General features: G+C 54.0%; 7 protein-coding genes across 7 annotated transcripts; 1 reads left to right on the forward strand and 6 right to left on the reverse strand.

Moving 5' to 3' along the window:
* Positions 1–1,531: 1,531 nt before the first annotated feature.
* On the reverse strand, positions 1,532–2,396 carry BDP55DRAFT_338987 (uncharacterized protein). Its single transcript, XM_060566904.1, has 3 exons — positions 2,332–2,396; positions 2,188–2,278; positions 1,532–2,134 (listed from the first exon to the last, which is right to left on the reverse strand). Exon 3 carries the CDS (start codon positions 2,127–2,129, stop codon positions 1,632–1,634), a length of 498 nt encoding a protein of 165 aa, XP_060433795.1. The 5' UTR covers positions 2,130–2,134; positions 2,188–2,278; positions 2,332–2,396; the 3' UTR covers positions 1,532–1,631.
* Positions 2,230–2,701, reverse strand: BDP55DRAFT_338964 (uncharacterized protein). Its single transcript, XM_060566903.1, has one exon. The coding sequence runs from the start codon at positions 2,637–2,639 to the stop codon at positions 2,331–2,333; it is 309 nt and encodes a 102-aa protein (XP_060433796.1). The 5' UTR covers positions 2,640–2,701; the 3' UTR covers positions 2,230–2,330.
* Positions 2,702–2,768: 67 nt separating this feature from the next.
* BDP55DRAFT_649667 (uncharacterized protein) lies at positions 2,769–4,510 on the reverse strand. Its single transcript, XM_060573923.1, has one exon. The coding sequence runs from the start codon at positions 4,011–4,013 to the stop codon at positions 3,039–3,041; it is 975 nt and encodes a 324-aa protein (XP_060433797.1). The 5' UTR covers positions 4,014–4,510; the 3' UTR covers positions 2,769–3,038.
* Positions 4,511–6,014: 1,504 nt separating this feature from the next.
* Positions 6,015–8,857, reverse strand: BDP55DRAFT_690848 (uncharacterized protein; the record flags this gene model as incomplete). Its single annotated transcript, XM_060576908.1, has 2 exons — positions 6,015–7,784; positions 7,841–8,857. 2 exons carry the CDS (start codon positions 8,855–8,857, stop codon positions 6,015–6,017), a joined length of 2,787 nt encoding a protein of 928 aa, XP_060433798.1.
* A 6,187-nt stretch (positions 8,858–15,044) lies between these two features.
* On the reverse strand, positions 15,045–15,986 carry BDP55DRAFT_724691 (RNA polymerase II subunit A domain phosphatase SSU72; the record flags this gene model as incomplete). Its single annotated transcript, XM_060578919.1, has 2 exons — positions 15,045–15,702; positions 15,844–15,986. 2 exons carry the CDS (start codon positions 15,984–15,986, stop codon positions 15,045–15,047), a joined length of 801 nt encoding a protein of 266 aa, XP_060433799.1.
* Positions 15,987–19,011: 3,025 nt separating this feature from the next.
* BDP55DRAFT_627808 (uncharacterized protein) lies at positions 19,012–20,204 on the reverse strand (the record flags this gene model as incomplete). The annotated part of the gene is made up of 3 exons (XM_060571810.1): positions 19,012–19,504; positions 19,554–19,661; positions 19,726–20,204. 3 exons carry the CDS (start codon positions 20,202–20,204, stop codon positions 19,012–19,014), a joined length of 1,080 nt encoding a protein of 359 aa, XP_060433800.1.
* Positions 20,205–22,218: 2,014 nt separating this feature from the next.
* BDP55DRAFT_544589 (SH3 domain-containing protein) lies at positions 22,219–23,673 on the forward strand (the record flags this gene model as incomplete). The annotated part of the gene is made up of 1 exon (XM_060568492.1): positions 22,219–23,673. The coding sequence occupies one exon, from the start codon at positions 22,219–22,221 to the stop codon at positions 23,671–23,673; it is 1,455 nt and encodes a 484-aa protein (XP_060433801.1).
* Between the last annotated feature and the right edge of the window lie 181 nt (positions 23,674–23,854).

Below are 23,854 nucleotides of genomic sequence, written 5' to 3' on the forward strand. Positions count from 1 at the left end.
TCAAATGCCGGTTGGGGATTTTGAACTAGAAATGCGCAATCCTTTTCCAGGAACCGACGACGTCTGATAGGTCGACTTCCTGTCAAAGAACGAATGAGAAAAGAAAGGGAAAACGAGAAATCCAATCACACGTGTAAGTGGTGTGAAAGAATATCAGTTCCTCAGGATGTGGTTCTGATGTTGTGAGAAGTCAGTAACGAAGTTCATCCGAAACGGGAATCCTCCCGTCTTTATGTACCTAGTGACTCCCCCAAAAACCACATGACACACACACGCAGCTAAGTAGGTACGCATACAAACCGACTACCATCCAGAAGCCGTTGTACACCAACAACCCGACGTCGGGGGAAGAAAATACAACTCAACACGCGTCTCAGCGCGATATCGAAAATACGGGAATGAGACTAATTGCTGCAACTTGCAGCGGTGACCGGGAAGGGGGGGACGTGAGTCACGGCCGGGGTGTGGGAGAGCATAGAGGGGGGGAGTGCGGGGCGGGCTGAAGCGGATTGTCGGGGGACAAGTGGAGGGGCTCTGGAGCGAGACTGGCGCGAAGTCACATGGTTAGCGACCCTGCTTGACGGGGGTTTCTAGTTGCGAACAGCTACCTACTCCAAAAGTGCAATATCCCCCTCGGGTTCGGTTTAGGTTGAAGTTGACTCAGAAATCTCGGGGTTATATTCACGGAAGGGGAAACAGTTCAGCTGTGCGTTACGTCACAACCGCAGATGGGTGGTTTTCCACTCGGACGAGTTGAAGCACAAGTCGTCTCGATCCTCAATTATTCAGTAAATTCCTATGTGCTCAATGACCGACGAGTACGCATGGCTTTGGACTCTAATACGGCTGACTTCAAGAAGGCATAGACGGATGTTGAGATTCTGCGAGTGATAGAATAGCGTTCTCTGTTCAAGACAAATTGTCAAAGAGTCAGAGAGTAGATGAACAGCTTAAAGACAGACGCTCGCCGCCATGCTCCGATTGGCCAATGTTTCGCGACAGTTCCCTGTACACTGGCGGGACCTTTCCGCGCTGAGTGGATGTCCATATCAACGTCACATCTCTCCCACCAGTCTGAGTGAACACTAAACCGCACTAAGCCGTGACAAGGGGAATCAGTTCGCAATGTATCAGGGTCTCATTATCGTTCTATTTCATCTGAGTCATTAGGAGCCCTTTCTTGACCGACGTCTAACGGTCGAGAGCTTCGTCAGCTCGTACGGCCGTGGGTACCTCTCTCTCTATAACTTTTCCTGGCTCCAAGACGATTATGAAATCCAATCTATCCATATCATCCAGGGCAAGACCACCGAGTCCGCTGCAGATATTCGTGGTCGAGTATTCGATGCGACTAGTAGACACCCAAGATGATAGGTCTAGTGGCCCGCCTATGAACAGCGAGGTCAGACCAAATTCCAAAACTCCCCAATAGAAGCCCCCACGGCCGTAAGACCATTCACTCGTATCTTGTAGCCCCGTCTAATGCTTCGCTGCTGAAAAGTCGATTCCTGGTAGGTCGAATGAAGTCGATCAAAGTCTCCAAGTGGTAGATCCGGTTCCTCAAGAAGATCCAGTTCCCCCACAATGTCTTTGTTCATGGACTTGGCAATGCGCCCCCGAGTAAAGTCGATTTAGCAAGAGAGGCCACGGTCGCGGGTCATGACCTTCTTTTGACGAGGACCAGCCATTTTCATGTTGCGAGCTGGCAGGAACGGCTTGTACTTCTTGTCAAAGACGCCGCCAGGAACCCACTCCTCTTCAGCGTGGAGGCGGCTCCAGATGGCGTTGAGCTTGGTATTGTTCTCAACATCGATGCCAAGGAAGTCGACGCTGTTGCGTCTGTCGGGGGTGAGAAGGATGGTGATCATCTTAGGCCCATCGATAAAGATGAAGATAAGAATGCGGATGACAGCGACAGAGGCATAGCCAATGAGGAGGGCAATGGGCTTGACAACCCTCCAGACAGTTCCCTTGATGATATCGGCGATGGTAGGGTTCATCGACATCAAGAAGAGGGTAATGAGGATGAGAACCGGAATGCGAACCTCGGAAGCCCATGCGGTGGAGTAGTCAATGCTAAACTCAGGGCAGTGAGGGTGGAAGCGACCGCGCATAATGTGACCGCTCATTTTCACTGGAAATGGTAAGTATTGCTTCAAAGTAACTGAATTACTTGTCTCAACGTACCAGACGATTTGTGAGTGATTGCTTGATTGAGAAGCTCTTGTGCCGTTTTTGCGGGGGATGTATATGATCTCTTTGTTGAGAACACAAGAATCTGTGACCTCGTTAGCGACTTTTCATACCTAGACGCATCAAAGTCGGTCGTACTAGGGAATAAGTGACTGACAAGAAAATTTCTCAAGGTCAATCGGCCCAAGGAGCGCCTGAATGTCGCAAATAGGAACGTTCGTTATCCTGTGAGGTGATAATATTTTGTAGGGTTGCAAGTAGGCAATGCGGACAAGAAATTGATGCGTGGAGGATAAAGCCGAGGGTCCAAGAAAGGAGGAGGCCGAGAGGTGAAGGGAGAAAAAGAAATCTCTTGGGAGCATACAATGGACTGCTTGGAGAGGGAAAAAGAAGGAAAGAAAAGCAGCCAGAACTTTTTTGAAGTAGGCGAAGAAAGAAGAAGGCATGGCCGGATGGGTCACCTTCAGATGGAAGGAAGGCAGGAGCGAGCAATAGCACCTACCTCTGGACTTCAACAGTGAATATTAGGTCTTGCCTCATTCACCTTTTCAGAGAAGAGCCTGAGGTATTCATGACAAGGGAAATATCAATCCTAGTAACCACTGCTCATATTGCAATACGCCTAGTACCATACTCCTAGTTGTGTCCTCCAAACGCCTGGCCCCTGAGCCAATAACAGTACCCCAATTCGACTTCATTCTCAGCATGACAACCGATAATCAAACACACCTCTAGTCTTTTGTCTTCGTCGTTCGTCGTTTGGACTTTGAGGGTCAATAGCCAACAGCCATCACCCTGAAAGCCATATATCCCAGTCTATGCTTGAGAAATACTCAGCAGGGAGCTCAGCACTGCACAATGCCATCAAAGACTTGCCTTTTTGCCCCACTATCCTCCTTAAGCTTCTCGACACACCTCACAACGACGAGGCTCTTCTCTTCCCTGCCGACGTTCAACATTCTTCCGAGCTCAGAACACCACTCGAGCTTCTCTCCATCACCCCAATCCAGCACCGAAAGCTCGACCTCCAGCCTCCTCAACGCCTTCAGCTTCCGCAGCCCTTCCTCGATCCATTCCGGCCTGGGATCGGGCCTTGTCGTCTTGGAGCCCAGTCCCATGGCCTGGGCCTCTGCATTGTTTTTCAGCGCAGAAAACGGGGCGGTCGGTTCGAATATCCCACCTCCGATCAAGATCTTGAGCCTCAGCCCCCGAAGCCCGGACGCCCAGTGCTCACACAATTCAGTCCACTCCTTGAGGGCCGGGCCCGTGAAGTCCCGGCCGAGCATCTCAAGTCGCGCCCACCGCATCTCATCGCGTTGCCATGGCCGCAGACCGCGCGTAAACGCCCGCGCCGCCCAGAGTCCAGAGGAGAACCAGTTGACAAAGACGAACTCGTTGGTGTGGAAGGGGAAGGAACGGCACTCGTTGTAGATTTGCCTATTGGTCTCCAGGAGCGCCGAGGGGATACCGGAGATTGGACGGTTTGGCGACAGCAGCGACGACTCTTCATTCTTCTGGTCCTTGCTGGAGCCGTCTTCTTCTCCCAAAGGTTCGCCGACGACTTTCACGATTTTCCCTGATACGGTACGATCCTCAGTTTCCATTCCGGGGGGGTTGACGGGCCTCAGGAAGTACGCACTATGTATTGGATTTGGATACCACGGTGCGAGCTGCGCGTGCTCTACTGGATGTGCCGCGTGAACCCAACCGTATATCTGGAGGCGGATCTCAAGGGGCAAGCCGAGGAGATGCAACTTGTTGTTCGACACATCCATCGCAGCGGTAGTATTCTCACCTGGGACCGCGCGGGCAGTTTCCATTACTGAGGTGAATGAAGCGACGTCCAGTTGGCCATCCGCAGGTTCTTGGATGATATGGGAATTGATGAGACCCAGGGTCCGCAAGGATAGATGATTTTAGGCGGGGGAGGGGTCGTGGTTGTCGGGTCCTAGACGGCTCAGTAATCACAATCGCGAAATGATGTGAATATTCATCACAGGATCCCAAATGGCTTGCGGAAAACGATGAATAACCTTGAACAGTCGAGGTAAGAGAATGGGCGCGACTGTACAACATATACTAGTGGTCCACCACTCTGTCTCACTCATTGCCCAAACCGGCTGCACGACAAGAAACGTCGTGGCTGGGCCGGAATTCACAGTTACCAGCTTTCCTATGGCTCCAGGAACCGCCGTAAGCCACCTGGGAAAGAGGGGGAAATGAGGCTCATTGGCCCATGGGATCAGGATCGGATTCCCTAATGAACAGAACGAGTGAACGGTAAGTAAGCTGACACTTGCAGCAGCAGAAGCAGCACGCACGCAACGCGAACAGGAAACAACCAGCGACAAAAGAAAGCTGGGGTGCCTCCCCGATAAAGACGAGCCAAGCCAGCCCAGAGCAAACCCAACCCCCCGGCCAGGTCTTACATCCAACCTTGGCGAGGCGTCAGCCCTACTACTATACTAATCGAACGCCATGGTTGGTGATCTTACGACATCGGAACGACGGCAAGAGGAAAAAGGGTAAAAGCACATGACGACCGGGGGGATTCAACATCATCCTTGCTGGCACTCGCTCGCGCAACTTTCGCAAGTTGTCCGCTCTGGGGGAAGAAAAGAGAACGGTCGTTCAACCTGCCTAGGCAAGCAAGGTAGCTTCCCCCTCGGCACCTCTCTCCTTACTTCCCCCTTTCCCCCACTTTCAAGGGATGAACCCGGCGGCGGCTCCAGCCAAAACCAACAAACCAACCACAAAGTTGAGGCCGATCCTCCGCGGACAACGACCCCTTCCATGACAACAAGTTTCCATTGGTACCGACAACAACTACGATATAGGCATCGGCATATTCGGAGAACAAAACCCATAGGTAATCGCTAATCACTAGAAGAGGGAGTGATCTCTTCAACTTCCCCGCCAACCTCCGTGAGAAAAGTGGCTCCTCGCCCTCCCCGCACCGGTTCGTCCGCGCCGCCGCCGCCACGTGGAGAAGCCCGTTGCTCAGCTTGACGATGGCGGCGTCACAGGGACTGTCATGTGCCAGACCTAGCTATTAGCTTTTGCTCGTACTCGAGAAAACCACCTCGGGGTCCGCTCAAAAAGCCGCACCTTTCACCTGTATCTACGTCCTTCACTTATGAACCGCATATGTCTTATGAGATTGAGTTTCATGCCTCACGAGGAAGGCACTTTTAGCATTAGCTGTACTTTAAAAAGGGCTATCCTATCTTTGTTCATCGAAAACGTCCTCAGCAACCTCCCCTTCCGGCGCCTCCTATCCTGAAATACATAGCCAGGGGTGTGTTGGGGGAGGGGGGGGGGGGGGGGGGGGGCAACCTCGCAGGTCTCTCAAGGACCTCTTGTTCCCGAATCCTTTCGACTTCATTCGCGTGACGTTAAACAACAAGAAAACCCCCCTTCGGTCAAGTCTTCCCTCGAACCCCATTCTCTCATGCTTCGCGTATCAAACTCCTCGGGCAAAATTAAACGCCTCAAGGCTGTAGAGACCGAGCGAGCCCCATTCTATAAAAAAAACCATGCTTAGGTCCAATAAACCCCCGCAGGTGGGAGGGCGTATACACGTAAGTGACAAACACGAAACAAAGAAGGAAAGGTAAACCTTTTGTGCTTTCATCTTCGTCACCGTCCCAAAACTCGCAGAACACATAAACGCAAGCAAAGCCGCCCCAAGGACAGCAGGGGTATCGAATCTCTCTTCCACTCAGTGAAAGAGAGGGTTGTGTTGTGTTGTCATTTCAAGATTATGCGCATCTTTAGAAAAGAAGGCTGGATTCGAAACTTCTCTTGACCTCGAAGAGAGTTTAGGAGAAGTCGTCGTCTCCATTGCTGGCCATCCGGTCGACGCGCTGGACCAACTCCTTGGTTTCCCGAGCGATTTCGAAAGCAATGGGCGGCAAGGTCTGCGTCCACATCCTCCATTCGCGATCGTTGCGCCCGGTGGCACCAACGTCTTGGCCGCGGTCAATGTCCATGCCGCGATCGCTGGCTTCCAGAAGTCGGTCCCGGCAAGCGACAAGTCGGGGAATCATGCCACCGTTGCCAGATGCCTCGGTTTCACCAATGACTTTGTCGACAACCTCTACGATGCCGTTGATCTCGGATGTGATCTGATTGATGGCGGCATCGCTTCGGATGGAGCCGACCAGATTCTGGATATTCTGGACCAAAATTGCGGTCTGGTCTTCGAGGTAGATCTTGAGATCTTCGGCTCGGGTATCTTGTTGTCGCATGCCGTTACCGTAGCCATTGGTTGGCCCATTCTGGTTCATGCCTGCAAAACCACCCATCCCGTTCATACCGTTAGCTCCGCGGGCTTGGTTGTATGCGTCTGCGGACTGGCGAGGGGAGTTGATGGGGCTGTAGGCGGAGGAGTCCATGCTGGTTCGACCACCGCCAAGTCCACGGAATGGTGCGGGTGCCTGTCCCAGTGGCGGCAACGACTCCTGGATTATCGACTCCTGTCTCGAGGCAGTTCTAGGGGAAAAGAAACCGGTCGAGTCAACGGGGGTAATTGTGCCATCATCCTCATCCTCGAGCTCGCCGGCAGGCGTGGATCGAATCTTTGCAACTCGGAGGAGATCGACGATAGCGGCAACCAGGTGAGTAGCCGCAGCATCGAGCAGAGAAACTGGCGTAATGCCTGCCGATGAAGCGAAGTTCTTGGATGTCGTGATGAGGTGGTTGGCCGTCGAGGAGATCTTGCCCTTGAGCTTAGAGCGCTGCTGCATGAGCATCTCGTTGGTAGCAACACCCTCGTCGATATCCTTAGTAATTCGGCGAACGCTGACAACGACTTGCTTCATAGCGTCAATCACGGTGTCTGGGTTCTCCGCGCGAGCGCGTTGGAGGAGTTCGTCGATAGCGATCTGGAATTTGGTGACGTGGACGTCCTTGACAGCACCTCCGTCCTGTGCAAATCCCTTCTCTCTGATGTACTTCGAGGCATCTTGCTCGACGGTTAGTCCAAGTGAGGAAGCTCGCATGCTGCGAAGTTGTGTCTTTGTTCTTGCGTAGCGATTGCGCCAGTCGCGAACCTCTGCCTCCAGCTGCTCGATTGTCTTCTCCAGCTCCTCCTGCTTTTGCCAGGTTGAGCCACTCTGTTGTGAAAGCATCTTCATCTCGCGGAGGAACTCCCGAGCCTCGCGTCGAGCCTCCTCTGTGACTTGTTGCTGCTCCTGTAGAGACTGACGAAGTTGCTGGTTTTCCATCTGCAGCTCTCTGTCTGCATTGCCGGAATTCATTGGACCCGCAGCCGCATTAGACTGTCGCAATTCGTCCATCTGGTCTCTCATTTGCCGAGATTCGTTGGCGTGATCGTCCCGCATGCGATCCAGCTCCTGCTTCAGCGACGCGTTGAGGTCTTGAGCCTCAGCGAGCTTGTTCTCCAGACCGAGACGGAGGTCGCCGAATTCCTTCTTCTCCATGTTCGCAGCTGTCGACCGTGATCTCTCTCCGTCCAGAACACTGTTCAACTCATCGTCTTTCTTCTTCATGGCATCCTCCATAACGTCGAGCTTTTCCCGCAGGTCGCGCACTTGCGTCTGGTATTCGTCCAAAAGCTTCTTGTCGGCCTGTCATAGCTGTTAATGTCTCCACTCGATACGAGAATATTTTGGGTAAAGATCACCTCTGATGCTACCGCGCTCCGCTCCGTAACTTCGCTTCTCTTGCTGCGATTAGTCGCGGTTCTTTCAAGGCCAAAAGCTTCTTCGTCTTCGTTCGGACTGCCATCGTCATCCTCTTCTACCATTGTACTTTTGTTCGGCACGATCGTATTGCTTTGGAATTGTTTTTGCATCGGCCGGTTGTAGTCGCCATTCGGAGGCATGCCCGGCGAGGGAGGCACTCCGTAGGGGTCGGGTGGTGGTGGTCCCCCTCTCATAGAACTCGCGTCAGAGGGCCGCCTCATCCGACTTTGACTCCTGGGAGGATAGCCATTCCCGTTGACTGTGGTCGCCTGCGAGCGGACCGATACGGGGCTACCCACTCTGGGGATGTCTCCAGCGGCAAAGCGGGGAAACCTTCTCTCCAATTCGCAAAAGACATCAGTCGCAAGATCACGAAACCGCGGGGGGCCAAGGGATGACAGTTTTTGCCTGGCCTGGTTGCGTTTGGGGTGAAAGTTGGATTCGGGCATCAGGTAAGGGGGTGGCCCTTGACCGCCAGGACCCGAAGGTCGGCGACCGAGGGACTGTCTCCGCAATAGTTCGTCAAAGACATCGGTACTGAGTTCGAGAAATTGGACAGACGATAGGCGCAACAGCTTGTCGCGTGCCTTATTCGGGGGTGTTGGTTTCCCGCCTGAACCGCCATTCAGGTAGTTCTTCAAAGCGACGTAGTGCTCGCCCAGTATGCCCTCGGCTTGCTCCTCGCGGATACTCCGTCCGCTCTCGCTCCTCGCATACATATTGGTGCCATTGCTGGACCGGCCGACAGAAGGCGGTGGTGAGGGACCGCCGGCGCTCCGGGGACCGGGTGGGAAATTGCCATTCATGGCCCCGTTGGAGCCTCCTGAATTTGGCGGTGATACAATGTTGCCGCGGTTTTTTGCGTACGGGTCGTCGTTGATGTTCGGATACTTGCCAACAGACCACTCGCTTCCACCTAGAGAGACAGGTGAGAGAGGCGCATTGCGACCATTCATGGTAGACCTGGACAAGTTTTGTATGGGGGTATGCTCGCGCGTAGAGGAGCGGCAGGCTGTCGAAAGAACAGAGACGCGGCGCAGCGAACAAAGGGAGTGTCGAAGTCGAGAAGGAGGTCGTGGTCAAGGGTTGGGTCTTTCAATTCGGTCGGGGGTAGCGGTAGCTGAACGTTTCTTCTTCTTCTTCTTCTTCTTCGTGCTGCGCACTCGCCTGACGTGTGACACAGAATGCTAATCCAATCAGGTATACGCTCGTACTCAAAACCAAGGCGAAAACCCAAAATCCAACCTAAATACGTATTGTCGCGGAAGCTTTTTCTCGGTTTCTTTATTTGGAGTATGTCGGTAAAAGGTTGGGCGGGTGTGCGAACTGGACTGCGTGTGGTTCAGGCTCAGGTTCAGGAGATGGGGTGGCGGATAAAGAAAGTATTGGAGATGGTCGAGGAGTGTGTCGCAGGCTGGTGGTGAGATATCGCGGTAGAGGGGGGTGAAAGGAAGAAAGGGGTTGTGGTTTCTCCCAACCTGTGTCTTTCAAGCGTCAATGTACGGACAGACGGCGAATGTGACACGGCATGGCAGGGCGGGAGGATGAAATGTCGTGTCAAAAGGGGATATTCTGACGGTGGTGGATGCAGAGAAAAAGCAAATGCCGCAGAGAAGCAGTGGGACAAGATGCAAAGGGCGGCTAGGTGCAGTTGCAGTTGCAGCAAAGACAAAGCGCAAGCCGAATTAGAATAAGGTATTGGATCCGTAAGGTAAGGTAGTGTGGAAGAAAGGTCGAAAGAGCAAAAGGCAACCTTGAAAGCAGAGCAGAAACTCGAGAGCAACGCAAAGGCAGAGCGCATGCAGCAAGGCAAACGGCGTAGAGAAGCAGAACAAGAGCAGAATCCGCGACGGAGGTGGTGAGGCATGAAACGTCGAAGTGACTGGCTGGGATGCCTCGACCAATGGAACCAATCGTTGGAGCGGAAGGAGGAGTAGCTGGGGCCCTGGGGGTTGGGTGAAAAAGGGGGCATGGGGGGGGTGAACGGGCGAGTTCAGTGGATTTTGGGGGAGGCACTGGGGACTCGGGGAGGATCTTGGGCCACGAATTACGATGGATGATGTACTCTTGTGGTGTGTTTACTATGGAATAATACAAAAACACAAGTAGAGGACTCGCGAGTCGCTTAGATAGGTGCCTTTAATGGACGCACTGATAAAGGTTTGTGGGCAGCGATTGCAGCACCTAGTGATGAATTGCTCTGGGCGCTGGAGCTTGTCCTTAGCGCTGTCCGCTGTTGCGTTGCTGGAGGGAAGGGATGGACTTGCTGGAAGATACAAGGTACAAGTTACACCAAGTAGGTAGGTACTCGAGAGGTCGAGAAGGAGTCGAGAAGGGAGGAACGCACGCACGGCAACCTTAGTGGAAGGGGGAAGGGGGCCGCTGCCGGGAAGGGGTAAGGGGGGTGGAGGAGGGGAAATGACGCTGGAGAACACAGCCCGCCGTTGTCCTGTCTTGTTCCTCTTGTAGATATGTACCCTTGGGTGCATCAGACACCCGATCATGGCTGGAGAATGCATCGCGTGGTACTTGCGAAATTGCCCATGATAATATTGCGACTCTCCGCCGTGGTTGTGCGATGATCAATCTCTTTTGGGTCACCTCCGGGGATAATGTTGGGGGCCACTTGCTCCAATCGTCATGTTCATCGTCCATGATCACTGATGGCTTTTTTGACGATCCACGCATGATGGTGGTGATAGTAGGGGGCCTTTTTGCCGGCAGAGGAGGTCGGTATGTTATCATCCTGTCCAACTACGGAGTACTCTGTAGTGTATTCACTTGTAGCCCAATACATATGCACAACCACAGCTAGGTACTGATGCGATACCTTCGAAATGGCACCGTCCCAGCTGATGGAGGGAGCCAGCTCAGACCATCCCAAGCACCAAACACTTGTTTCTTCTCCCCCCTCGAGGGAGAGACAGGAGTTCAAAGTTGTCCTCGTTTTCGGGCTTCGCCCTCAAAGACCATCCTCAAGACCAACCCAAACTTGCGCAAGTTACTCGAGTCGAGGTTCGAAATGGCAAGTGCCGTTACATGGACGGGCAGCTTCCACAAAGCCAGAGATCGGTCAAAACAAGCTAACCCTGGTGGGTACCGGGAGAGAGAAGCCTTCGCCATGGGCGAAAAGTCTCGCCCTACATGTTCATTTCCAGCTTGGAATGCCCGCGCCGTAGGTCCCCGAGGCCCCATCCAGTCTCATCCATCCCCGGTCCAGCTGAATCTCTGAAAGACTGAAACGGACTGGTAGATGTTGCTGTTAGTCCGTCTTCCGGCCTGATTGGCAAAAGTCTGCAAAGGGGATAAGATGCAATGGTCTTTTGAACGAGACAAATTCAAAGACACGGCACGATTCAAGACATGGACGATGAATGTGCGAATATTCTACCTTTGGCCCTGGGGGAACAAGGACCCAAACGAGAGATATACGAATACTACTACTCATAATTATCGAGACGCGGAATCCTGATTCCCATCAAGATTGCCCCAACGTTGCTGCGCCATCGCCGGCTTGATGGGTAGGTGGATTTCACTACCACATCACGCGGGTATTGGCAGGCACAGAATCAGGACCAAGAACCGTCCATCAATCATTGCTGATGACACCCAAAGCAGTACCTATCCGTAGGTACCTTGCAGATATGCTGAACCATTAGAGGTAGCCACTGCAAATCTGACGTTGTACGTACCGTCCCGGTAGACTGCAAATGATTCGCGGGTTCATCCACAAATCCTACTACCCATTCGGTAGCAAGGAAGGGAATGCTCCTGCCTCTCTTGCCTGTCGTTGGCAGTGTCATTGCCGAAAGACAATTTGCAGTCCATGGCTACTCCCGCACAATTTAGCTGGAAGATACGGAGTAGGTAAGCACATATTCTAAGGTAGACATACTCGTAACTCAAATGATTCTATCTTCTTCCTACACATACATAATCATCAGCATCATCATGGTTTCCATCAATTCTTTCGCGCACACTTCCACCATACATAGTAAATTGACGTCTCCTTCCCATTGTTCGCAACAATGGGACTTTCAGGAACCAGCCCTCACTCATGCAACCCTGCAGGCCTAGATCTCCAGGGCCAATGCAGCCTCCGTCACCCCTGAGCAAATGTTCTACCCATGCTGTGATGGCGCGGCCTTTCCACTACCCATTGGTTCATCACACCTGGCGCGCGCTAGCAGCAAAATTCAAAGGTGGATTTGCTCCAGGGCCCGGCCTGTCACTCGACGGTGGCAGTGTCTGTGGGAAATGGGACAAGAATTGGAGACGACGACAAGGGCCTCGCTGAGCTTTGGGCATGGGCATATCCGGACAGCAGACGTGCCTTGCGGCTTGCCCTCCGTTCCCCTGCCCTTACTGACATGGATAGATTTTAAGCATGGTGGAGATGCGATTTGCTTGCGTCCTTGAGCAAGGGGGTGCCGGACCCAGCTCGACAGTTGTCTACCTTTTCGAGACGAGACCTTTCAAAGCCGCGGGATGCTGGGCCATGCTGGCTGGCGAGCGCGGCAAGACAAGGCATTGGCTTTGCCTCTGCAGCCCCTTGACAAGCTGTCACCGTTGCTTGTCGTCCGTCTCTGCCCTTCAGATTCCGCCCTACGCTGCTGTCCATACGCATGCGGACGTCTCTGACAACCCCAGACTCTTGGCTCTGCTTCCACCAGCTCTTGTGGCCAGACAATCGGGAGACTCTGAGGCAAGCAAATCGCAAAGCTATGGATGACGAGGAAAAATGTGTTCAGGAATAGTTCCATCTCAACGACATGCTACTTCTTGGTGCTGATGAGCGCTCTTCCGTACTTTCAGAACAGGATGTACCATGCATGCGTCCCGTTCAGCCGCCGCTACCTCTTCCTATGCCTGGTTATTCTGCCCGGACAACCGGTGCGTAAACCTCGCCGGCCCCCATGCATCGTTTTATTGCACTTTAGATTACATCTCATCTTGCCCGCCCTGCCCTTCCTACTTTGGTTCGACAAACACTTTGCTCACCAGAGTCTCGACTGGTCCAGCCCTCTTGGAACCACAGAGAGGGATCCATCCCTCTAGATCCAGATCCCCAATCTGGCACCCATCTCGAAGGCGTCTGCCTTCATCACTGGTCATACTCATGGGCCAGCACCGTTTTCGCGCCGCGATCATTCTGCTGTCAGTGCCTTTCAACATACGCATCCTCACGGCGACATTCGAGCACACCCTGATTCGGTACCGGTAGGCTGTAGCATCTTGTGCTCATCCTCCCGAGCCAATCATTCAAGACCCAGACGCTCCAGGGTGGGAGAGACCCGGCCACGAGGTGAGGCTCAACGGGGGCATGTGACATTGCAAGGTACCTTCAGACCGCATAAACCCCTCCCGTTGCCCGACCCGGCCACCCTGAGGGCCTGAGACGGGAATGAAGCTTGGCCATGCCTTCGAACATTCGACGGGCTGAGATGGCCTCGCCGGGTGTTCGCTGAGTTACATGAGGGTTCGCGGATACGATCTTTACAGTACGCGGGCTCGCATACGTAACCCCCACCGCTCCAAAACTTCCTAGCCCTGGACTGTCCGGTTCATCCGCCTGCAATCTGCGGACGCAGGCTTTGCCAGTTCCCCTTGACGACAAGGCCTAGACAGTCTTCCTGGAGATTGGAATCTGGTGACACCGGAGAACAAAATTCGCTTGGGTGTACGGAGTTATCCTAGTTATGAGAACGCCAATGTGTGTGCAATTCACTGCGCCGTAACGGTAGTCAAAAGTTGCCGTCTAGCCGGAGGACATTCCGACTACTGTTCTACGCGCAGTGACGCAAGACGATGAGAAAACCACTCTAGTCCGGTTCATCACTCAGCGTTGGCAATAGTGCAGCGTGTTATTGCCAGGAGGCCACAGCCTGAAAAGCTTCTAGAAGGCCGTGTGCTCAACGCAACCTCACGGTCCGTGGCATAGTCTATTGAATCACACAGATCTCCCGGGCCACCACATATCCCGAACGCACACTAACTACGGGATAGTTAGCCCCAGAGACGGAAAGGCTGCAAGGCCGCCGTTGGCACTCGAAGGTATGGGAGGGATCGAGCCCCGGTCACGTTCCAGCGAAGGCACATACACACCCACACCACCATGACGGGATACTCGAAGCTTCGTGAAACTTGCCTCGACTAAGGCTAGCTCCGAAACGCGGCCTCGATAGCTTAAAGCGACACCAACGGCCCAACGGCAACGGCACGCGGGCGTTTGATTGAACTCTCGAGCTTTTGGGGCTCCGAGTCGCAGCCTGCAGGCCCTCCACGCGACTCGGATTGAAATAAGGCAAAGGTGACTTCGGCACGGCTTGTTCACTCAATAACCAGGATCCAGGGGATTGTTTTCTTGTCTTTTGGGAAGTGGTATCATTAATTCATAGTTCGTCTGTGTGTTGGGGGGTATCTTCTCCCGAACCCGAACCTCTCTTTCCGGCTGGAGATGCTGAAGTCTCTCTCTTCATGATTCGCACCTTTGACACGGCCAAGGGCCAAGTGAAGTCGCCGTCTTACACCTCTTTGGCGGAGCCGAAGCTTCTAAGCTTCTCTTCGCCATCCGGCCCTCGATCTCGGCTATGGCTTCCTCTCCGCCAATTCCCATTTCTAATCCGTCAACGACTGCCTCCTACTTTCTTCGTCTGATGATGGATCTTGACCTGGTTGGTCTGTTTTATGTATAGAATCGCAAGCTCCATCTTCCCTTCTCCCGAGCTGCTTTCCATTTCGGAGCTCATGATGCTGGCCTCCTCGCATGACCCTTCCTTTCGTCATGTGACGAAGAAGCTACCTGGGAAACCGTGTCGATCAATACTGAAGAGCTGCAACTGCAATCGTAACCTCCTCACGGGGACTGAACCATGACTTTCCCTCGATCTCGTCCGTGCGTCGGGATCAGGATCGTGATCGGCGTAGCCGCCCCGCCTTGATGTGAGATCTCCAGTGACCCGGGAAGTGTTTCCGAACCTCCGTACCGGACCAAATAACGGCTTCGTCTTTGTAGGTACTGTAGCGGCCGCCTTTACTCATCCCCAATTCGAATTGAGGTTCTCCAACTTCGGGAGAGCATTGTCGAGCTCTCGTACCAACAAACATGCCGCCACAAAGTTCGCGCGTACTGACCCAGCTCTCTCAGAACCAAGCAAGAGTCCACACGGCAGGCAAGTGAGGCCACCGATCCTGCCACGCCGCCAAAATATCCGGCACCCTCTCATCAAAGCTCGCCCTACCCCCCGCGCTGCCACCATCAAACGCCGCGGCGCCCACAGCCTCGCGCTCCTCAGTCGCCGCCGCATTCAACGCATTTGCCAGGTCCAAAATCGCGCGCCCTCCAACGCTCGCCTCCTCGTGGTTATCTTTGATATCGACGTTAATCACGTGAACCGGCCGATTCAGCGGGCTACCGCGGTTCATGAGGTCGTCAATGACGGCATCCCAGCAGCGCTCCTCGCAGGTGATGACGACGTCGACAACGCCGCCCTCGACGCCGACGCTGCCTCGGTCTTCGGCGTGGGTGAGGCGCGGCATGCCGACCTGCCAGTCCTGCCAGCGCTCGGGGCCCCATTTGACGTGGCGGTTGCGGTCGACCATGTTGAGGACGCCGTTGGCGCGGTAGAGGCGGGTGTCTTTTGATTCGAGCTCTTTGAAGATCGAGTCGTAGGACGTCTTGTTGAAGTGGTAGACGTTTGGTTGGGTTATGGAGGGGCCCGGGAGGCGGACGAGGGAGCCTGTGCCGAAGGAGATTACGGGATAGTTTGCTTGGGCGAGGCGGAGGTGGGAGACCATTGATCTGTTTGAAGGAGGGTGTGGGTGGTTAGTGTTGTTTCTCCTTCGATTGGGTTCATGGACAGGATGCGGGCCAGTCCATGATGCTCGAATGTGCTCTCGTGACAAAAAAGCGGCAAAGGGGGAAGTCGTGGTTGTATCGTACCTATTTTGGTTACTCGCGCACACCGTGCAGAACTTGAGCTTGAAGTCGCTCGAGGAAGCGGCAGCATCGCCATTCGTAGGCGCTGTCTGGTTTTCTCCTCCAGCTGTCGCGGCTGCGGCGCCGGTGCCGTTTGCGATCTCCATGGCTTTTGTGACGATGTTTGATATATGTGTATGGCGATGGAGAGTGACGATGTTGGTGGGGCAAGTAGCAGGCAAGCTCGATACTCGATAGGTACAGACTATGTATGGTAGGACGGCGGGAGCTCCACGAAAGGTGGGAAGTGGATATCAACAGGCGCGGCGACGGGAACAGTCAAATGGAAATGGATGATTATGTGATAAACGTGGGGCCGTCGAAAAGGTCAACAACGGGCAGAGAAATGTTTAGGTCAGCAAGAGAGAAAAGTCAGCGGGTCGAGGAAAAAAAAAAAAAGTCGAATCGCGAGTGGTCGTCGCGTCCAGTCGTAGAGGTCGTTCGTTGAGAAGAAATCTGATCTATGTTTCCGAATTAGCCAAAAATCCAGAAATAACTGTTTTTATGTTCGAGGTAGAGAGTATTTGAGCGCGATTTTTCAGACAAAGCGTATAAGGTAATTAAGTGTCTCAACATGGGGAATTTAGACAGCTCCAATAAAAGAATCTCATCATGGAAAGCTCAAAAGACGGCAGGTTTGTTTGCTCGTCGCGATTTGTTGTTTTTTTGCCTTACCTTTTGGGATGATTCGATCAGCTTCGCGATCAATCAGTTTCTCTTTCTTCCTTCCTGTCCTCCGCAGAGGAATGTTGCCAGATTTCTATCTAACCTCCAGCTGTGTCAAAACGTGGCCGGTTGGAAAGTCCGAGTTCGACGCTGTGTTTTTGTGGCAGTTGAAAGAAGGAAGAGCCTCAATGACGTTCCTTTTGAGTGAAGAATTGAATAGCTCTTTCGGCTAAATGACGGGCCTTGGAAGCAGGGCAGGGCGGGGCACCACTAGATCTTCGGCCTCAGGCCGGGGGTTCATGGACCAAGATAGCTGCCTGAGGCGCATCCAGGCCCAATGCGTCGTCTTCAGATTTCAGTCAGATTCCAGTTACTTGAGCTTCCCAACCAAAATGGCCCAACTCACGTGGCTGTTTGCGATGAGCGAGCGTGATTGGCTCTTAGGCGCTCACATACTCTGAAACAGACGACACCTTCGAGGGCACCAATTAACACGACTCCAACTTCCCAATTGCAGCTGCCGTGGACGGCGTACATTGTCCAGAAATAGAACGGCCAATGAGTACAGAGGCATCTGATGGCGTTGGAAGCCCAGCCAGAGAGGAACCAGCCCCCATAGTCTTTGAACTTTGAAGATGGCGTTAGCTCGAGACAATTGTTCGTTCTCGACTGATCGAACGTAGGTCATGTGTGAAAGTTGCAAGTCGTAGCCACTGGCCAGTACGGATATTCGAGCACAGCCATCGTGTACGAAATGAGGGGGCCCATGACAGTCTCGTCCAGTCCTTGAAGGATCCACGGGCTAGACCTCTCCCGGCGGCTTGCGGTCGGCCCATCGACTGTGTGTTGCGGTGCTACTCCGTACCCATGGAGAGGGCCGCCGCAGGGAAGCAATAGAACTGGATCTGATCATCGGAGGAATATCTGTCTCTCGGGGTTGGCGGGTAGCCTGTGATTCCGTCCGTTCTGAATGGTTTGCTGCGCCCAGCCCAATGCAGCGCTCGCAACTTCCCGCTTCGCCCTAGGCCCAGTCAGGCTGTGCATTATTACTTACGGATACCTTATTCCACTGCAGGGTCGCTTGCCTAGCCCAAGGTGCTGTTTGGTCTCTACGGAGTACTACGTAGATGCATTCGTTGAGAGACTGATGAACCGAGCCCGCCGGCAGACGGTCCAACAGCAGCTGTTGGCGGCACTCCGACAAAGGACGGAATTCGCTGGGAAGTGCGGACTAGACTTGCGAGCCGCCTTACCTTTTGCCGGCCCATCTCTGACCAGGACAGTTCCATTGTGCTATTTGGTTGGCAGTGTCAGTGACCGCTGTTTCGCACGTGGCCACTGGCATTGAAAGATGCAGCCGCTGCAACAAAGCCGTGGATGGGTGTGCATTGTACGGGAGCCCGCCGATCAGCGTTCGAGTTTCGCAACCTCGCCCTATCCGTAGGCACGTACGGATATTCCCATCCACCCCAGTGACTGAAGTCGATACTGCAATTTCAATTGAAGCCCATCCATCGGCTTGTGGGTTGCCCCACGGTTGGCACTGATGATCGGGAGATGCAGCTAACGAGATAGCGCATGGCTAGCAGAAGCTGGCTGTTTGTGCTTCAGGCTGTCCGTTCACTGGGGGTTTCCCAGATCTAGCACCCGGCACCATCTTATAGAGGTTTTGAGTGTTGAAGTCCAAGTTCTTTGGGCTCAGCGAACGCGATGAGATGAGCGCGACGTGATCTTAGTTATCAATCTTCTGATGATGCCATGCTCTGGCCCCGCTAGGTCTGTTCGCAACTTCGCGCAACAACAATGGGATGAGCGAGCGAGCGAGCGATCAGCCCCCTCCCCTCCTCGGTCAGACAAGGCCCCCAGTAGACGTACTCAAAGATTCCCGCTGTTACGGTTCGGACTAAAAAGCGAGACTCATGTCAGTGGACGGCCGCTTCTGGATACTTTGTGATTTGCGCCGGGGACGTCCTCGCTAATCAGCTGTGGGCCGGGCTGCTGTCTGACTTTGGTGCGACCTGAACGGGAATCTGCGCCGGCCAGTGCTGGAGCACCCAATATTGGTTTTATTGATGACAGCCCGGCCAAAGACCAAGAATAGCATCTGGCACCGCTTTTGCCCTGTTTGAAGCCTTCTTCCTTCTGTATCTGGTCAAGATTCTAGGCCGTTGCCGCGGAGAAAGAGTGGGCAAAAACTTGAACGTCTGAAAAGGATTCCAGGTCAGATAGATGTATCCGTACCCAGCGCTCGCCATCAGATGTTTCGGACGACCCCCTGTTTGCTGCCTGCTTGTCCGTTCCGTGTAGGCCGGAGTACACAGTGGATACCATAGATAAGTCGGGCCGGAGGTGGTTGCAGCCCTTTACCATCTTCCTGCTGGACAAGACCGGAGATCATGGGCGGCTCTGTGAGGATAAAGTTTGAGCTGAAGGCGAGACTTCCCAGGGAGAAGAGGAGGCATCAAGTCATTCATTCCCAAAGCGCGGACGGACGGCCATCACAGTGTCAGGTTTGCCTAATGAAGGGGTGAGAGTCTGAACAACGGACGACGGAGTTAATTGGGTGTTTGCGGGTGGGATATGAAGCAATGCGAAGCGGCTGCACACGGCCACGCGGGGAAGAGATCTAGCTTCAGTGTCCCGTCGTTGGTGTGCGTGTCGGTCGGTACAGTCAGGCTCCTGTGTTGCAACCGAACCAGCGGCGAACGCGTAGGCAGAGTCGTCGACAGGGAAGACGATGTGAGGTTGCCGAAGGGATCCCCTTGAGTTTATGATGGGACCGTTGAAAAAAGGGGAACTGTGAAGTGCGTAATGAGTACTTTGTAGTTTCCTGATGAACGAATCGCAGGTCCATAGGAGGTTAGAGTACGACGGGTAAGCTGAAGCCACCCCGACCGCTGCCAGACATATGCAGAATACGGCGGGAAGATGAGAACCCGTCTGTGGGCTGTGGCAACGGCTGCAAACAGAGATGAGTAGCAGCAGCAAGAACATGAGGCAGTACAAACCAAGGTACATCGTCTGTAGTCCCACTGACAGCCCAAGGTACCTTGAGTTCTGTGCGGCGGAGGAAGGGCGTATTCGTACACAGACGGGGGACATGAAGTCCCCGTCCTCTACCAGCGCAGGTGAGCAACTGAGTGCATGTGTGGACAGAGCGAAAGGCTCGAATAGACGGACTTGAAGTTGCACTGGGGCGTGCTGAGGGTCATGGTCTTGGCGTTGCCATGTTGGACCGGACAGACCCCTGTAAAGAGCTGCACAGCATCTGAAGAGTATGGAGTTGTTACTGTTTTCCTGGCAGGTCTCCAGAAAATGATACCCACGAGGGCGTGGAGGACGACGGAGGAGATACCGTTCGAGTTCAGACCTGACGTTGGCAGCCGTAGGCAATGTATGTATGTACTTGTAGAGTGACCCACGGGTATCTGTGATCGAGAAGAAAGAAGGGCAAAGAGCATTCCTTCCATAAGGTACCGGATATGGGTACAGATCCAATCAGTTGACGCCTGCCGATTGCAGAGGACGGGAACCTGGAAAGCGACACAAATTGTTGGCGCTGACTCGATTTGGGGCCGATTTGGAGCCGACTTGGGGCTTCCCTCGTTCTGGCATCTGCTGGCTGCTGTGTTCGAGTTTCTTTGAGAGTTCGCCGCCATGATTAATATCGATCCGGATTCAGCCCCCCCTCTCTCCCACTCTCGCACCTGGGCTATGCCTTGCCTTTGCCTGACGCACTCCTGGATCCTGCGCTATCGTTGTTCTTGTTCCCGACTGTTGGTGTCAATTGTTAATTGCTGTGGCCTCTCCTCCGACTGTTGGATCTCCCTAGAAAATCATCAGCCTCTTCCTCTCATCAAGGTTCTCCCAAGAATCTCAACCCATGCCCTCTCTCTTTCTCTACCGCTCTCGGTCTCTTAGGTACTCACGCCCGCTGTTGTGCTGGCCTTTGTCTCTCCTCCCCTCCCATCGGTCCCCCCTCCTTCTCTGCCCCCCTCTATCAACATCAACCACCCCTCACCCCCCTTCCCGCCAGTTCCAACTGCACACAGCCAGTAGGATCACTGCGCGACGCGCTTAGAAGCAGCAGGGTGCAGTCCCAGTGCGTTGGAGGTTGATGGTCAATGGTCGATACCCACTGTCTGTTCTTCGTCCCTCTGTCTCTCTCTCCAAAGATTCAAACTCAAAAAGTAGCTGAAGATAGTGGAAGGGGTACGTGGTCCGCTCACACGTCCTGGTGCCGCCGTTAGAAAAAAAGACTCTGGTGTTGCTTGGGCTAAGCTATACTCTCCATAAGGTACTCACTGACCCAGTTGGTCCTACCAGAAGAAACCCTACGAAGACCGAGTATCCGTACACAGCTGTGGTACTTCGAGATCGTGTCATTCCTTGACAGCCACCAAAGGTAGCTGGGTACATATGTCCGTACCTTGAGGTACCTTGGGAATTCGTCGCACCTACTTTACACTCCAGCGTGGGTCAGTCCAAAAGTCCAGTCCCATCTGTGCTCACTGCTGCATCGTCTGGTGCGAGCAAAGAAAGGCACGGCCACTTCTACCTGAGGTCTCTGAATGCGTCGTGGGCTCAGTTGACTGACTGTTTGCTTGTTGTATTCGTCGTTGTACCTTCCCTGATGCCTGCCTTACCTACGGATACCTTTCCATACCAGACGAAGGGACTTTCTTTTCGAGTACCTTTACCTTGCGCACGCATATTACAGTATACCTTTTTTTTTCCCTCTCTCTCCCCTGCTGCTGGCACCTTACCTCGCAATCCCACCACCAACCAGCACGGCACCAGCAAAAGAAGCGACGGGGACATTCTCTTTTTTCGCAGCGCAGCGGCTGCCCAGCACCAAAGTAGCAGAGCAGCCAGAACGGCGCCAGCGACCTGAACCTAAACGAACTATTCCCAACCTCACCTTCCCTCCTCTTCCTCTTCTTCCCATCTTCTCATCTTCCTCCCACCGTTTCCCCCCTCCCTCCCCATCGCTCTCCTCATCCCGTGCTCTTCTTTCTTCCATCTTCCTTGTTGTCCTACCTACCCCCGAGCGACCCCGCGAGCCGATCTCATCGCTCTCGCCCGCTCCCGGCCTTAAGTTCTTAACGCTCCTTATTCGATTTCCAACCCTCAGCGTCGCGTGCGACGACTTTCGTTTTGCGACACCTTGCGAGCAAGCCCGCTTGCTGTTGCTCCGCCTTCTTTTCGAACCCAACTCTGTTCGTCTTCGCCTCGCTCGGAACTGCGATCCTCAAAGTCTACCCGCCGCCCGTACGCATAGGCTAACCCGCTCCGACCCGCGCGCAGCATAACTCACGATAACACTTGCGCAAACCCTCAAATTCACTGCCTTGGTGGCTCCCGACACTAGCTTTCGCCAATCGAATCTCTACTTCATTTTCGGCGCGACGAGTGCGGTCAACGGTCCTACTGAGCACTTGGCTTGCTTGGTGGCACACGACGCCGTAGGATCCGCGAATCGGGTGCCTGTCATCCTTACGCTGGCTCCTCAACGATTGCGATAATCTCAGAATGACCACACTCTTGTCCCAGAGCTCCTCGCCCGCGACATCCCCACCTGCAGCTGCCTCTCCCTCCACCAACCCGAATCACCCCTCACTACCGCCACTAATAACATCACCACCCAGCCGTCGCTCGACCGCACCGAGACCAATGTCGCACGCTTCCAAGAATCGCTTGTCGCAGTACTCGACGGGCTCAGTCCCCTCGCGTTCGCGACCGCCTTCTCACATATTTCCAATGTTTCCCTCGAGCCTTTCCTACACCCTGGTGCGCGATTTCGCATATCCGATTATGCATCCCATGCACTATGGTCCCCCGCCAGAGCCGTCGCATCCTGCTTCTGGCCTGAGCACTCCCCTCAGCGAGTCTCGTCGTCTTTCCGATCCTCCCGCTGCCTGGGAAACAAAAATGACCTGGAATACTGGCTCCTGGGGGCCCGACGGCTTCGGCAAGGCCCACGACCTGCCACCCATGGAGTTCCGGGATGGCCCACCCTGGAGTGAGGATGAGGATTTGGCGAGCCCTGTCGTCAGCTCCAGGCACCGAAAGCACAAATCTTCCGCAGCAGCCCTTGGCGGAACCGCAGGATTGAGAAATTCTCGCGACGCGGGCAGCGACTTGCTGCATCCAGCACACTACGAGCAACGGGAACGCGGTTTCTATGTCGGAACTAGTGGTGATGGCAGCGAACGATACTACCTGAACCAAGGAGGGGAAGCGAATGGACCCGGCGGAGAATATGTCACCTACCCTCCCGGCGATGCACGGCATTCCAGTCACGCATACCAGCTGGGTGACCTGCCCCCGCGGCAGTACGCCGAGCAGGAAACATATTCAGATGCTTCAAGCTCCGCATCCTCTCCAGGTTTCCGTGGTGACGACCAGTCACGATATTCCCGGGACTACCAGTTCACCATTACGTCGCCCGACGAAGAAATGCACGGCAAAGCCGTTGCGCTTTTTGACTTTGAAAGAGAAAACGAAAACGAATTGCCATTGCTGGAAGGTCAAATTATATGGGTTTCCTACCGCCACGGCCAAGGCTGGCTAGTAGCTGAAGATCCGAAAACTCAGGAGAGCGGACTCGTCCCTGAGGAATACGTTCGTCTGCTGCGAGATATAGAAGGCGGGATGAATAGTCTTACCGGTAATCTTGGCGAGGGCTCTACGTCCCCAAATGATGTTGGAACACCGACGCAAGCAGAGCACCACCCCCAAGGTCATACACCGACAGGTAGCCAATCCTCTTCCAACGGCTACCACCAACCCGTGGTCTCGACATTCTCCACGTCCAGCAAGGACTTGGACCCGTACCCAACGCAGCAGCTTGGCCTCCAATCCGGTCAACCCCCTCCGCAAGTCGTGCACTACCACGGCCAAAGAGGTGGCAGCCAGGCCAACACACCAACTCTAGCTTCTCATCAGGATATCGGCATGATGCGCCGAGGCAGTCAGGACACTGGGGCGAAAAAGACGGATTCCCAAGTGAGCCCCTTGACGGAGGCAATCACAGAGAGCACGCTAGTCGACCGATCTAGCACACCCAAAGCAACAAACCCTACCGAGAGGCCTGCAGACCCCGACGCCATGGACACTGAGCGGTGATGACGGATGATCAAGAAGCATTCACTTGCGTCGGACTTGAGAGTCTAGGCTGTTTGTTGCTTGGCAGGTTCCCTTCTCCTCTGGGGACCTGTCACGAATCATGTAATATGAGGAACGTTTGGGAGGAGCGTTTCTGGTTTCGGTTTGACGATCAAGAGGCGTATAGTTGTTATTTTTCGCG

The sequence above is a fragment of the Colletotrichum godetiae genome (genome assembly GCF_030913485.1).
Source record: "Colletotrichum godetiae strain CBS 193.32 chromosome Unknown BDP55scaffold_6, whole genome shotgun sequence".
Classification (NCBI taxonomy): Eukaryota; Fungi; Ascomycota; class Sordariomycetes; order Glomerellales; family Glomerellaceae; genus Colletotrichum; species Colletotrichum godetiae.

Bases quoted from the DNA above. Each gene is read 5' to 3' on its own strand.
- BDP55DRAFT_338964 (XM_060566903.1), bottom strand. From the start codon at position 2,639: ATGCCTTCTTCTTTCTTCGCCTACTTCAAAAAAGTTCTGGCTGCTTTT.
- BDP55DRAFT_649667 (XM_060573923.1), bottom strand. From the start codon at position 4,013: ATGGAAACTGCCCGCGCGGTCCCAGGTGAGAATACTACCGCTGCGATG.
- BDP55DRAFT_338987 (XM_060566904.1), bottom strand. From the start codon at position 2,129: ATGAGCGGTCACATTATGCGCGGTCGCTTCCACCCTCACTGCCCTGAG.